General features: G+C 37.2%; 1 protein-coding gene across 1 annotated transcript in view; it reads left to right on the plus strand.

The window, feature by feature from the left end:
* LOC101859557 (zinc transporter ZIP13) overlaps positions 1-4,626 on the plus strand; it is a gene marked incomplete at its 5' end in the record, with an annotated part of 8,596 nt that extends 3,970 nt beyond the window's left edge. The window contains 2 exon segments of the mRNA XM_013080248.2: positions 576-675; positions 1,286-4,626. Coding sequence (XP_012935702.1) covers positions 576-675; positions 1,286-1,361 — 176 coding nt within the window.
* Positions 4,627-15,746: the final 11,120 nt, after the last annotated feature.

Raw genomic sequence — 15,746 nt, forward strand, 5'->3', positions numbered from 1 at the left:
GGGGGTGAACGTAAATACTCATTTCAACACTGTATGGGAAGTTTTGAAATTTTGAAGATTTATTATTTATATGGTTTTGTACATTTGTGAGACAACATGTTGAAATTAGGCGCTCGTCAAAATATTGAAATCAAAGAAACAGGCATTTTCCAGCCAATTCGACTTTTTTCTCGAATTTGGGGGGGGGGTGTGCTCAATGCCTTTATTGCCCATTGAAAAACACATTTCTGTATAGATTTTACTGAATAATTTTCTTTGATAAGAGGTAAAAAAAATGTACATTTTCACTTTCCAAGTACTCTCAAGTTATGGAAGTCACCAAACTTTGCCGGCCTTTTTCTCGGTAATTTTACCTCTGAAACCAAACGACCCCTACCCCCTTCAATGGAAAATATCTTGACTTTTATTCAAGATAGGTACTTTTTAAATCGAAAACAAGACAATTGAACAAGCTTTATGATGATACCAATAGCTCGGCATGCCTAAAAATTGAGGAGTGCCTGTTTCCACCACGTCGTGACACATTTGAATGTATTCATTATTATATTATTACGGTGTTTATATTCTTCTCACAGGAGAGAGAACAGCCTGGATTCTTCCTTTCACTTCTGGAGGGTTTATGTACATAGCTCTGGTCACTGTTGTGCCAGACCTTCTTCAGGAAAAACATGGCTGGTATGGATCCTTTTGTTTGTTCTGTCATTGTAGATGTCTTTTTCATAATAGTTGTTGTCTTTGTTCAGTCACCTACTGCTAGAACTCATCACTTCACTGCATTTCAGTGTTTCTCCAAAGATGAGGTAAATCCGTAGCAATACGTGGTGCATATCTGTGATTGATGGGCACTCTGGTGTGATCGACTTCTTCAGACGTTGTGTGTGGCGGTGGGGGGAGTGAATATGTGTGTGTGTGTGTGTGTGTGTGTGTGTGTGTGTGTGTGTGGAAAGTAGGCTCGAAGTATGCAAGTTTTGAGGGCTTATTATGTCTATGATCTATGTCTTCCTCTTGTTTCTGTTTTGCTATATTGTACTAATCAGTTTCTGTTTAAATTTTGTTGTGTTTGTATTGTTTTCAATAATTCAATGTCTATTTTTTAATGTCTGGATTGATAACAACAACAACAACAACTGGATCGATTTTTTTAAACTTTTGTTACATGGTTGTATCTAGTTTAACAGGCCAGAATGTTTGTATGTAGAGTATGAAAGTGAAATGTTTCTGGAATGTCATTCATCTCTTCATTTTTTCTCTTAATTCTGAGAACTTAACGTTTTTCTTTCCACAGGGAATCCTTCAAGCAAGTCGCATTTATCTGTCTCGGTATTCTTACCATGGTTATGGTAACGCTTACCTTTGACTGATCGAAAAATTCCAGAGTTTCTTTTGGAGAAAAACAGTGCTGTCAACTGGTGTTCATATTCCAGACTACAGATTACAGCAGCGGAAGTTTGCTTGTCTAGATGGGTCTGCCGATTCCAAACATGCTGTGTGCTAGAAGTTTGTTGTGGACTTTGTCAAGAGTGTTATAGTTAGGCGTGTGATTCCCATACACAGTCAAAAGCGTTCGAGATAGCCATCCATCGCTGAGGAGAACAGTGGTTGTCTTAGACAGGTGGATGTCTTGGATCGTGTCATTATAATGTTTTTAAAAAAACTCATGGGGGGGGGGGGGAGAGAAATGGGAAGGAGTCATTTGTACGGGTGATTGTGTTGGACTGGTGGTTGTTAGAGCTTGTTCAGCTATATTCACTCTGTCGTTCAGTCTTTTGGACAAACTTCTAATCAGCATTATAAATTTCTTTTACCTTGTTGTGTTGAAATGTAAATGTGCCTTGGATTCAGGAATTGATTATCATGACATGCTCAGCTGTATTGTTGGTTTACGCATTTTTCTCCTGTACTGTAAATGCTTCAGGCAGGGGTAGGGGCTGAGGGGACAGAAACACTTTCTGTCATGTTTTCATAAACAAGTTCACTGTTGTGTTGGAATGGTGTGGGAAAATGTCACTCGAAGGTTCAAGAAGAAATAAGATTTCTATGAATTCAGATAATTTTCTTGTTAATTTTTACCCTCACCAACACTTCAAATGTTCTTAATTTATCTTTAGACCCTGAATAACTATATTCTTTGCAATGATAATTATTATTATATTAATAATGTGAATTTATAGAGGGCCAAGTCCCTAGTAGGCGCTAAAAGCTGTACAAGGAAGAATTCTTTTTCAATGCTACTGACAAATCAAAAAACAGAAAAAGTACATGTTAAGACCATTGAGCGACACCACACACACACACACACACACACACACACACACACACACACACACACACACAAACACACACACAAACACACACACACACACACACACACTCAACTCCCAGACCTACTCACATTGTCACATACAAAAACTAGTGGCAGAGGACAGCATTGAATAAATGCATCTTAATACTTTTCTTAACTGATTCAGCCGGCAGCACTGCTCACAGCAGCCGAATGTCTCCTGTGTTTTGACGCAGAGCCGCTCATAGCTGCTCTTCTATTTGGCTTCCTTTTTTCACAGCACTTTTCTCCCTTTCCTTTTTCCTGATAACGAACATTTCAACCTTTTTATTATCTGGTGTCATTGAATCTATTTTTTTATTCTGAGCATTTTTATGTGACAGACAGAGGGGTTTTTTTCAAATTTAGATATTTCTTTATTAACGTTTTGGAGACACCTGTTATGTCACAAAACAGTCACAAATTATTTGCGTCCGAAGTACATATTTTCTGCTGGCTGAATCAGTTAAAATCTCTCTCTCTGGTACATTCATTTCTTTTAGGAGGGAATTCCAAATCTTAGGAGCAAAGGAAGAAAACATCTTTAGAAAACCAACAAGAACACTGCAATTCAAATCTGAAAAAGTTGTTAGTGTTACATTTTGTTCTTTACTTAGAATTCTTATTATTTTTGCAGATGCTCAGAAATAATTTTTGAATTTGACTTTCCTTGGGAGTTGGCAGGTAGGAATTTATGGAAATCCCCTTTTAGCCATGGTATCTTCTTCTACTTCTTCAGTTTTAGACTTCGGGTGAGAGAGATAAATAGAGAGTGCTTTATGGCTATTCAAAGGAGGGTCAGATTATGATGCTGTTAGCATCAGCATCAACTTAAGAGGTAGTAATTGAAGTGAACGAAATATTTCTCTCTGCCACAGAATGTCAGATTTGTACAGAACTGCCCTTTTCCTTTTGACACACCATGTCAACATTCAGCTTGCTGGGACTGATATGATTATGTTAATAAATGTAAAAAAATTATGCATTACTTGATGTATTCCTCTAAAGGGAAGGAACAAGCAATTTGTATCTCATGAGATCTGGATGTGTGATCTATTTCTGAGCTACTGTCCTTGTGCACTCTTCAGTCACGTAATATATATATATATATATATGTGTGTATGTGTGTGTGTCAGTGATATGTGCACTCACATAAACTTTGTGTTGCTAGTCAGTATAAATCAGGTTGAGCTATGGGTGCGAAAGGTTCTCCGGTGTTTTCGAAATCTAGATTTGCAGCTACATGTAAACTACGTGTCATAAATCGTTTGGTTACTGTTATGGATCCATATCATGTCAAGTTGATGGAAGGATGTGGAAAATGTTAAACTTTTTATTTCAATGAAGAAGTGATGTTGTCAAAAAGCATGAATTATGTACAGACTTCCTTAGACTGCTACAACCAGTTTGTGCATGCTCCACCTTAGATGATACAGGATGAGTGTAGGGCAGAGAGCTTGAATATTGTGCTTGAATATTCCTTATTACAATTCAAGACAAAAGAGAGTTACTGGAAATTTGATTTAGGGTGAAAACCGAATAATTTTTTAAAGGTTCCTCTATATTATATATGCATATAATGTTATCCATGACGGACGCAGGTGCTATACTTTCAAATGAAATTTTGTTTTGAATATAAGGGTGCTTTTGTTTACTATATATCAAGAGTTTCATTAATTATGGAAAAAATGAAATTTCTTTTCGAACTCTGTAAACCACATTTCTCTTTGAATATTGAATGATCCTTACTGTAATCAGAAAGATGTCTGCCTGAAAGTGGCTTACATACTAATGACTTTGATGCTGATGTTTAAATGGTTTTAAAGATTCAGTATGTAAGGAAGTTGTTATATTTCATTATAGTTTGTGTATACACTTATATTCCCAGCTATGCCGATGTGAATTAAATGAGTATGCTACCTTAAAGGTATATTCAGTTATGTTATAATTATATCAATGTGGTTTTTCTCAGCTCAATCTCTGAAACAAGTTGGATAAAGTTGAATTTAATATTTGTATTTAGTTTTACGTTTTTCCCCAATTCTTCAAAAGACTTTTCTTATTTCTTGTAATGTTTCTTAGCGACCTTTGCTGTTGAACAGGTGTATGCCTATTGCAGCAAAAATAAGTCCTCTTTGTTGAGACTGATCATTGTATAGCTATTAGAAAAAACACTACAAATTGTTGTTTCAAATCACTTAAAATTTAGTTTTCAATAATAGTGTAAAACAGCAGTGACATTACCTTTTCAACATTTATAAACAATGATTACTAATGATTAAAATCCAAACATAAGCTTTTTTTAAGTAGAACTCAAAAAGGTATGAGCTCAAGGTGGTCCAAAACCTAGAAATGACCCCCAAAAAATATGGAGCGTTGTATTGCCGGCATGGTTAAATGTTTTTGAATGATAATTATCTGGATCCGTCTTGTGAAAGGCTTATACGGTGGACTCAGATATAATAATGTTTGACTATATTGTCGTAAGCTGACAAAACCCCTTTTTTCATTTTGGCGCCAACATTTTTTATTTGCTAAATCGAAAGCCTGATCAGTTACCCTACCTATGTGGAAAAAAAAGTGAAACTGACTAGTTTTTTAATAAAATAGAATTCAGATTTCTGAATCACTCTATTTTTACATTGTTAAATAATTATACTGATAAAAAAACTCTTTTTCTAGAAACTGCTGTGGGAAAAAAAAGACGTTTTGTCAGCTTACAACAGTATAGCTCAGTGACGCTTTACTTGTATCCCTTGATGACACAAGGAAGAAAATTTGAAACAGGGTAGATTATTTGTATATGATGTATTTTACTGTGTTCCTGCAATATTGTTGTGACTAAAGTGCTATGGCTACAAAATACAGAAATGAGCCATTTATTTGTGTATTATCAAGACAAAAAGGCCAATCAGGCAAGTACTCCTTCAGTGTGGAGCTAATATGTGCCTCTTACACATTTGGTACATACTTAGAGACTCTGATATAGAAATATATAGACACTGCAGATTGCTGAACAAGTATCGTGACTCGTCTCTGGTACCTTTTTTCTGAATTTAGTAATCGTTTTTCATATCATTATTGCCTTATAGTAATAGTGTGTGTTGTAGAGGTATGAACAATAATTAAATATGAGTATTTTATTTGTACAATGGTGATCTTTTTGGAACTGTTGTCTTAGAATGAAACTACCAGGATATTGATTTTTGACAGCATAATACTCATTATTGATGACTGGCCAGCCAAATCTGTCTCTTATATCATGTATTTAGGCTTTTTTCTTCTGAACAACACTTGCTCTTAGTAGCAATAACTCACAAAGCAAAGTATGGAACAAACGTTTGAAATATTTGTTTTTACAATATCATTGTGATGCAAAGTTTATTGAATAATCAGTATGTGGACCTTCTTGGCAGGTTTCAGGAATAACACTATCTCTCTTGTAATATTGGTTGATGGGGGAAAGAAAAAGGGAAATCCCTATTTTGAGAGAAAGGTAGGCTATGTGTTTATATAATGTAGACTGGTATAATGCATAGTAGTTTGTTCAGTTTCTTATCATTATATACCTCAACACTCATACCAAATGTTGTATTCATATGACCATTTTGACTTGAAATAGTGTTTGGGCCCTATTTTTTGGCCTCTATCCGTTTACTTTGTCAAATTTTTAAGTAGATTAAAAAAATCTGCTTACCCTATAATTGGAGTTTCTTTTTCGGAAATATTGACAGCCAGTAAGCTTGCCTTCTTCATCTCATAAAAGCCAACAAGGTGGTATTTGTTTAAATTTCGGACATTGAGCATTAATGTAAAGTGAACAATATGTTTGTATTTTAGCTTGGGAGGACATATGCAGTTGAAGTTACTTAGAGACAATGATGGGGTCTGTGCAGATGGTTCAGGTTTTTTACTGCTCCTTTCCATACAGCGAAGTCTTTTGCTGACCATATGTAACTGACCATAAGTAAGTAAACTTCACAAGTGTCCTTTGTGGAGAAAAGGGGTGGGGGGGGGAGGGAGGGAGGGATTAAGAAAATCAATCATTGTACACATTTTTTAGAATAGTGATTGTTTGTCATATACAATGGTTTCATTTTGTTTAAGCGAAAATGTTATATCAGATGAAAATGGCATGTTTCATGAATTTCATGATGCTGTTGAAATACTGTATTATGTTTTGGGAGTAAGATAAATTCTTCAGAGGAAGAATGAATCTGGATGCAGTTTATTGAATCAAGATGTGGGTTGTTTTTCTTCTTTTTTTTTACCAGCTGAGTTTGTAGATGTGTGTGCTTAAATACATATCCGTATCTCAAATAGTGTTCATCATACTAAAAGCATAATGAATCTTATTTTAATTTTTTTTCTCTTTCATCAGACATGAATGCACAAATTTACGTTGTCCTTCGTGTACTGCTTATATTGTGTAAAGTTTTCCTATCAGTGTGTAGAAGTTTGAATGGCATATAAGCATTATAATCCAATCTTGAAACGCCTTCCTTGCCTCTTATGAGATTTGGCGGGCCTCGTATGTTCATTTTTGACAGCATTCACTTTGAGGTATTGTCTTGCCCTCTGATCAATATACATTTTCATCTCGAAATTTCTCTGAAATAACAAATCCAAACTACTGTATTATCGTCCGATCGGATCCTGTTATGGGAAATTTAAGTGTCTATTTTAAGTCGTGTTAAGTTGGAAATACTTTTGAGCATGTAGGAAATTTAACTTATACCTCAGGGGTGTTTTAGAGTTGCTGGGGGTTTTTTTATTTACTAAGCAACTGAAAATGCTTGCCAGTTTTATTTCCCCTATCTCGCAAGGTGCACTTAGAGGTAAGGACAAATCATCAGCAAGCTGTTCAGATATATATAAGCCCATAAATTTAGGAAAAAATGTTAATTGCAGCTTCTTAATCTGTGGCTCCCGAAGTATTTTGTTGAAATTCTTATAAATTTAAATAAGTTAGAAAAGATATGTAATATAGGTACTATTTGTAAAAGATATAAAAAATTTTCTCTCTCCTGAAAAATTTGGCTTTCTGGTTTATAATAGATGAACAGCTTGCAGAAGAAATAGTTGCAGAAGGTCCCTGAGGGTTTTGTATCTGAAAGATGAAAGGAATGAGAAGTTTTTTTCTCTCTCCTGAAAACACTGCTTTCTGGGTTTATAACAAATTAACAGCTTGCTGAAGAAATAGTCCCAGAAGGTCCCAGAGGGTTTTCTATATCTGAAAGTCGCTGGTAATGAGAAAACATAAAATAAGGCCTTTTAGCAAGGACTGATTGTGTTGTTCTGCAATTTAATTTGGAGTTCTGAGACTGTCATATTAAGAGTTAAAGAGATTTTGTGATAACTGAAAAAAAAAAGACTATTTTGGGTCTTTTAATATGATATTTAGATGACGAGAATTATGTAATGACTCGTTAGCTAGGGCCGGGAGGGGGGGGACATTTTTATTACCTGTTAATCATGAGCTCAATTTTGTTTTAATATATTTACATTCATGGCAGGTGTTGTAAGGCACTGTAGATACTTAAAGTACATGTGTACTTATCACTTTGCTTTAAGTTGCTTAGACCTTATTAGTCCCAACCTGTTATTCAGAAGCTCTTCTTTTGCCCATGTTATGCCCCTTTTGCCTGTTATGTCATCGCTTTAAGACTTAATGATAATTCCACTGGTTTTTGGGGTTTTTTAAGCAAAGGGAGGAGAGCTAGTTGTCAATCAAATGACTGATGACTGTGGTTAAGTTGAGTCGAATTTGAAAGTGTCGGAACAGCAGAGTGTAAGGTGATAGATCTGCTGAAATCCACCAAAATGTAAGTTTCATGGTGTACATTATAAAGTAAAATAGCAGTTTCCTTCTTACCATAATAGGCAATGTATTATTTACCTCTTTTCGCCTTCAAAGCCATGACATTTTTATTTTACTGTATACATTTCTTTTATCCATTAAGAATAGCCATACTGCAAATTAGAGGTTTCTCGAAATCCTTTTTTATCCAGGGCCAGTCTCTAAATCCTTCAATAATTTTGATCAACTCATATGCCGACAAAGTGCAAGATTTAGAATTTATCATTGGATCAGAGATAGGAAAGGCAGAAACTTCTCTGTTTTCCGAAATTTAGTTTTACCTTGACAGGTAAGTAGACAGTGATATTATTGAAAGAAACCTATAATTTCTACAAGCTAAGCATTGTTATTTTGTGATGTGTAACAATCATTGCAATGCCTAATCGTTTTTACTGAATGTTTTGACAAGATCATATCCCTCCTGCATATCCATTTGCCACAATTTACAATTGTCTTTCAGTTATGTTTTTAATGTTCGTGCTGTTGTGAATATTCAGTGGTCACCTTCACCACATATCTGTTTTAGTCAAACTGCAAGTACTCTGTGTGCTTTTCGTTTTTAAGAAAGGCACTTTCAACCAGCAAATTTCTTGCAAATTGAGCTTAGCTCTACATTATACTTCAGCAAATTTTTTAACTTAGTATGTAACTCGTGTTTGTTTTATTCAGAAAACAAAGCATGTCTACTCTCTCCCTGTACACACAGAGTTATAGAAGCTTTAAATTCCAGCATGTTCATTTCCAACACGAGGAGAGGTTTGATCTACAACCCCGGCTCTTCTAATATTGTCACCATTATGCTGGTGGCAGTAATAAAGAGTTCTACCTTTTTCTGTTTTCACCAAATTTCTTGCGTATAACAAGTTTGTCATGATATTAATGTTTGATACGTGAATAGGGTTAACAGTTTTGATTATCTATTCTACTGTTCTTTTCTTTGCAGGCTTGGTTACATAGTTTCCCTAATCCATCATTGGACATGTTTTCTGCTTTGCCTACATAAAGAAGGGAACCTTTTTTTTTTTTTAAGTTTGTGTGTTTTCAAAGTTTAAGAAAGTTGTAAGGTGTTGGGATGCTGTGAATGAAGTTATTTGCTTACTTATCATACATTACCCTTTGACTTGCGACATTGTGCTCTCTGTGAGGAGGTATAGAGTTACTGTACGGATGACATCCGGAAGGCCTCGTCATCCGGAAGGCCTCGTCATCCGGAAGGCCTCGGCTGGTGGCCACACAGTGTGATATGTGACCAACCTTTTTGTCTTTTGTCTGCAACTTGCTTTGTCACCAGTGATGTTCATGTTAAATGCAGCAAGTACCTTGATGCATGGTGCCAGTCTAGTGGGATAGCATCGTGACATTGTAAAGGTTTGACTCCCCTTTCAACACTGTAAGGTTATTTAAGAGGCAGGACCCATGAATTTAACACACCTCTCCGATAGGACCAAGCCAAATGGATGGAGAGTTTTATGACTCACCAAAACAACCCAAGTTCAAAACCATCACTCTCACATACACACACACATGCACACACACACACAAACACACACACACATCACAGGGAATTTGAACCAGGGTCTTCTGCTCGAAAGTCCAGCATGATACCAACTGAGCTGACAGTGCACTCTTCTAGTGAGATACCCAAACCACTTACAACAGATTTTGTTTGATATAAAGTTATTTACATGTAGCATGAATTTCCTGTTACCACAAAAGCAATTCCAAAACCCAGGAGGTTTTTTTCTTTCTTTATTCTATGCATTGCAACTTCCCTTAACACAAAATTTGCTTAAATAGAAGAAATTCTCTGGTCCTGTGAAGTTTTGTGTTATCAAATTTTTACTGTAGTTCTCTGCATTTTGATGTAATGGTGTTGACAACGTTTCCTAGTTCGTCTTCTAGTGTTGCCTCTCTTGGTAAACCATGTCAAGTCTTCCCACTGTTACCACTTATCTGTTTCTCTTAATTTGTTCTACAAGTTTATGCAAAAAGCTGAAGCGGGGGGGACTGAAATGATTTGGTGATAGGGTTGCGTATTGTATTGTATAATGCAGTATCTGGATCCATAATGAGCTAAATGCTCCACCGTTAGGAAAGGAAAATTACTGACCTGGTTCAGTTCCTGTTGTTTGATTAAAAATAGTCTCCTCAAGACAAAATGTTAAAGTTCTTTTTCCAGTTTGTGCCGTTTACTCAATATCAACAAGCTGTTCGTCCTATCAGGAAGTAGTCCCATCTATCATGTATTATAACTCTCATGCATGTGGAAAAAGAAATGTTCATTGAAGTGAGATGACTTTTGTTTGAATATTGTTCTAAAGAATTTTTCTGATCATTATTTAAATGAGTTACAAGTAATTCAGACCCCCCCCCCATCCCAGTTTTTTTTTTCATTAAAAATATCGTTTAAAAAAAACACATAATAATAATAATAATAAATGACATTTATATAGCGCTCAACCGCGATTAAAGTACACAGGCTCTGAGCACTTTACAATACAGTACAACGTACAACAGTAACATAAAACGTTGTTTTCTGACTAAAAGGAAATCACTCCAAATATCCATCTTATTAATTTAAAAACAGAAACAACTTCAGCTGACATTTGAATGAATCAAAAGATTTGATCTCTTTTAAAGTAAGCATGTCACATATAGTATACTTATACTATCTTACCATGCCAATTATGTCCTTGTTGTTTGATTGGGGGGGGGGGGGAGAACAGATTCACTTTGGCTGGGCCAGTGTTATGCAATACAATCTTCTTCTGCTGTTTTTCGGGGGTATGCTTTGCAGGGGGTATTGTCATTCAAGAATGCAGATATTCAATTCAGCACTTCAGTAAAAGTGGATTTCTTTTTGATGGTTTTACCCAACAGTCGGTTTTTCTTAACTTGTTTAACAAAGGAATTTCTAGCTGTGATTTCCCAGACTATGTACACTATACCAAAAGACGCATTTTAATCTTTTGATGTTTTCAACTTCAAATTGAAAGGTCAGGACCGTATATCCTGTAAAAGTCAAGGAGCATCTGTACTTCTAAAAAAGATGAGTGTCTTACGTTCTTTGTCTTTCTTCAAACATTTCATTGTTCATCCAGCTGACAAGTTAAACTAAACTGTATTGAAGGAGGAGAATCCAAATCTACAGAAATGTCTGTTATGCCTACTATTTTCCTTGTCTGCTTTTAAAGTACTGTACACCACTTATTTGTGGTCTCTTATATAGCCCCTTGAAAAGAGTTACTGAGGAACCAAGCTAAGAAGTATGTAATGTAGAGTACAATCTTTAATGTTACCATGAACCTACCTTCAGTATGCTTGTGGCAATTTTGATAATAATGGCAAGGTGTAGAGCTATTCCCCTACAAAATTACTAGGAATTGCATTTCCCAAGGACCCTTGAGGCGTAAACACCGACAGGTCTTCGCTTTGTAGCAATGTCATGGTATATGTTCACTGAGGCCTTTTTGCCATTCTACATGAAATGTTATTTGATCTACTTCTCTATGTGATAATGACAAAACATACGCAATGCATTCAGCAATAAAAAATGAATAAATACTTCCCTTGTATATGATATCCTTGATGGAGACTTGGGTTTATTTTTGTGCGCTTGTGTGTGTGTGTGTGTGCGTGTGCGTGTGTGTGCGTGTGTATGCGTGTGTATGTGTATGTTACTGCTGTTGATAAAATTATTTGTTGCTTATTCCTGACAACATGTTGACTTCAAAAATACCTTGGCTTTTTGGAAAGTGCCTGGTTCATCATGAACAGCAAGAACACTAGATTTAGAGTTTCAAAATGACCTCTTTACACTTTGAAAGCTTTTAGAGAAGACTTCCCAAGAACTGAAGACCTGGAGCATACCTTATAGGCTGCCCTTATCTAATTGTAAGATACTGGACTTGCTCTCTGTAGATTGCACATGCGGGTTCTGATTTTGGTTATAGTGGGCTAAAAATGCTTTATCAATTGTAAAGCTTCTCCTCTTTATATTTACTGCAATTATCTCTACTGCAAATACGTACCTGGTAGTCTGTAGGGATGGCAAGTGTGAACAATAGCTGTGCCAGTACAAACAGGCTGCAGGCAAGTCTTTAAGTCCCTATAAGTTATAAGAGGACTGAGATGATAAATTCGAACATCAAGCTAGCTATTTATAAGAGTGACATTTTGAAGTCGTGTGAGTCTTCCGCCAATTGGGATATGTGACAACTATTTTCATGATGTAGCATACAACTTTCAAAGGTCTGAGCAAAACAACTTGACAGATAGAACACAATTTTATGTATTATTATATTATATTTGCCCACACTCGACACATTATTTCCCTGTTTTTAGATATCATGACAAGAATTAGCATTAATTGAAACCAAGTCCCGTGGTGATAATCGGTTCACCTGAAATATAAACAGCATTCCAAACTAAAGCCGTGAGACATAATATTATCACGGCAAATTTTTTCTCCTGCTATAGAAAGCAGAAAGTAACAAATGATTCCTAATTTTGTCTTATCAAAAATACTGAAATACACTTTGTGCTGAAGAAACTGGGAGCTGCTAATTAAAGTCTTAATTCCTGTTTTGGGCTTTTATGTTGTTTTTGATAATGGTGATTGCGGGAGGGGGGCGTTGTTTGTTGTTTTGTTTTGTGTGTGTGGGGGGGGGGGGGGCTGTGGGTTTTTTGTGGTTGTTTTGTTAATTTTTTTATTTTTTTTTGGGGGGGGGTTAAGAGAACGTAGTCCCATTTCTGTTAAATGCTATTATTTATCCCACACCAGATATTACATTTCATTCCCGTCTTTGAATCCAGCCGGCCACGTACTGACCACACGGATGTATGGGAGATAAGATATCAACAGTATTCTGGACAACGTGTAAACCCTGAACAGACTAATCTAACTTATTATGTGACCTCAGACCAGACCGCCTGGTCGTGGCTACAAGGTGACTAACGGGGACTTCCCCGTGTGTTCACGCGAGGCCAAGGCAGAGAATCTTTGCACCAGGCCCAATTGACCTGTTTCAGGGTCAACTCTGACCCCTCAGAAAGCTGAGCTGCCCCCGAGCCTGCTCCATAGTCCAGTACGTGTGGTGGTAGTGGTGCAGGCTGCAGATCATAACCATCTTCTGGAGAGAGGCAGTGTTGGGTATTTGTTCGTAAGTATCAAACTATAATTTGTTTGGGTTTGTTTTAATTGCTTAATTGTGTTTATCGCTCCGCCTACTCTAACACGAATGAATTAAAGACGGTCGTACTTTGAACCAAGCGTAGTGAGTGTGTGTTCGTTGCGCCGCGAACATAGTTTTATTGTGTGTGTGTGTGTGTGTGTGTGTGTGTGTGTGTGTGTGTGTGTGTGTGTGTGTGTATGTGTGTGTGTGTGTGTGTGTATGTGGGGGGGGGGGGGGGGGGGCTCTCGTTGTCTAAAGTGCTGTGTTCGCTTCGCATTCAATAGGTCCCGGGTTCGAAACCTAAAATCGACGGAAAATTTTCTTCTCTAAAGTATTCTCCTTTCACTTCCTTTCCTGCTCTCTAGCCATGTTCAGATGTTGTCTCCATGTTCTGCTTTCGTCTCCACTTTACCCACCACCCTTTGCCCCCTTTCGTTTGGCTCCTACCTCTTTCTGCAGCCTTTCTACAGCTACTCCTTGGCTACTTCTTACTGCTGTTTTTCATCCACACCCCTGATCTTAGGTCATATGGTACGATCTAACACCAAGCCTCCTCTGATAAGGGCGAAAAATCCCGGAGGTCCCGTGTGCAAGCTGCGCACGTTAAAGATCCCTTGGTAGACCTAAATCAATAAGGGTAGGCTTCAGCTACCACCCGTGCTAAATTCAAAATTAATTCCTACCAAGCTGCGCACGCTCATATGACCTTATGCAGTTGCAAGCGCCGTAAAACACTTACCAAAACAAAATAAAACAAAATATTGTGGTACATGCATGTATATCATAAGATTAGATTAGATTAGGTTATTATTATGTTATATTATTGTACTATATTGTATCCCATTATTTTATACTTATTTTTATGGTATAGTTTTGTCTTTTCAAGAATGTTTCACGTCATAACAAGTTTAGGATATTTGGAGGTGGGCTTTGACCCTGCCTGTCCGAGCCTTCCCTGGCATGAGAGGGTTACGGCATGCCAGCAGAGAGTTAGTTTTAGTAGAGGTTTTACGGCGCTCGCAAGTGCATAATAAGGACATATTATGAGCGCCAAGGGGTGGATGTCAACAGAGAAGTCCTTACAGGGAATCAGACTTACTCTGCTCACCTCTCTTGCTTCAACAGCACAAAGTGTGCTTCTACTACCAAGGCACACCGGAAATAGCGGGTCACAAGAGTGTGACAAACATACAAAAGAAGAAGAGGAAAATGACGATAGTGTAAAGATAAGGAAAGAAAAGCAGCAGTTCCATGATGTAGTTCAGGCACAGTTATGAGCATGACATTTGTTGGATCAGCCAATTTACAATTCTACAGTGCATTAGAACGAGAACTGTCCCCCCTTTGGGAATGGCCTAAAGACACTTCAGTTTGAGGCACCGCCCCGGGGAGGGGGGGTTGCCAGCAGAAAGACCGAGATACTCAATGAAAATGATAGGCTATATATACATAAAAGCATCAAAGTCTTTGAAGATAACAGTTGCTCAGGTGTACTAACTTGGTAACTATGCCTTTTCTATGGGTGGTCTCTGGGGTGTGTCCTTGAGCAAGACACGACACCCTATAGCTCAACAAACAGGGCGCTGCACCATGGCGACCAGAAACAGCATGGTTGTGAAATTGTTGTTCTGTATTGGTGTAATATTGTGTTTCTTTGTATTTATGTATGTATATGTGTAAGTATTTATATATGTGTATGTATTTATAGTTATGTGTTTGTGTGTATGTATGTATGTTTGCCATTGTGAACAGTGGCGGTGGGTAGACCAAAATTTGGGTGGGGCTTTGTTGCTTCCACTTCTTTACCACCAAATAACAAACAATACGACCTTATCACGGTATTTTGAGAACTATTCAAACGAGAAGAGTCACTTTTGTCTTCCATGTCTTTGTTCTAAGTTAGATTCTTCTGGATGAAAAAGTTGCCTTAAAAGTGGAATCGACGTGATTTATAACTGTTAAATCTCAGCGGCACAAACACAAACATGCACACACAACTTTCCAAACATATTCCGTCTTTGAGCTGGATTGGGTCGTGCAGTTGCAGAAAGTAGAACATACCTAACAAAGGTCCAATGAGAGCGTGGTTATCTGTGTCACTGCGGGAAAGTGTGTTGTCAAATTTCACCCCATTGTCAGGGCTAGGAGAGCGTGAGCCCTTAGTACAGTGTTATTTTTTCCAGTCTTCTACATTACGGAAAGGGCGTGGGAATTGGCTCATCCTTTGCTGAGCCCTAAAGGTTGCTATAGTTGTAAGCGGTGACAACAGTGATTGGATAAACGAGCAAGCCGCCAAGCTGATCACTCTGTTCATTGCGTGCGATCATAACGGTTTCAACTGATTATTTCGTTCGTTAAGAAACTTTTCATTTACTTTGGGATAGAGTTGGGG

This window comes from Aplysia californica, unplaced genomic scaffold, assembly GCF_000002075.1.
Source record: "Aplysia californica isolate F4 #8 unplaced genomic scaffold, AplCal3.0 scaffold00079, whole genome shotgun sequence".
NCBI classification, from domain to species: Eukaryota; Metazoa; Mollusca; class Gastropoda; order Aplysiida; family Aplysiidae; genus Aplysia; species Aplysia californica.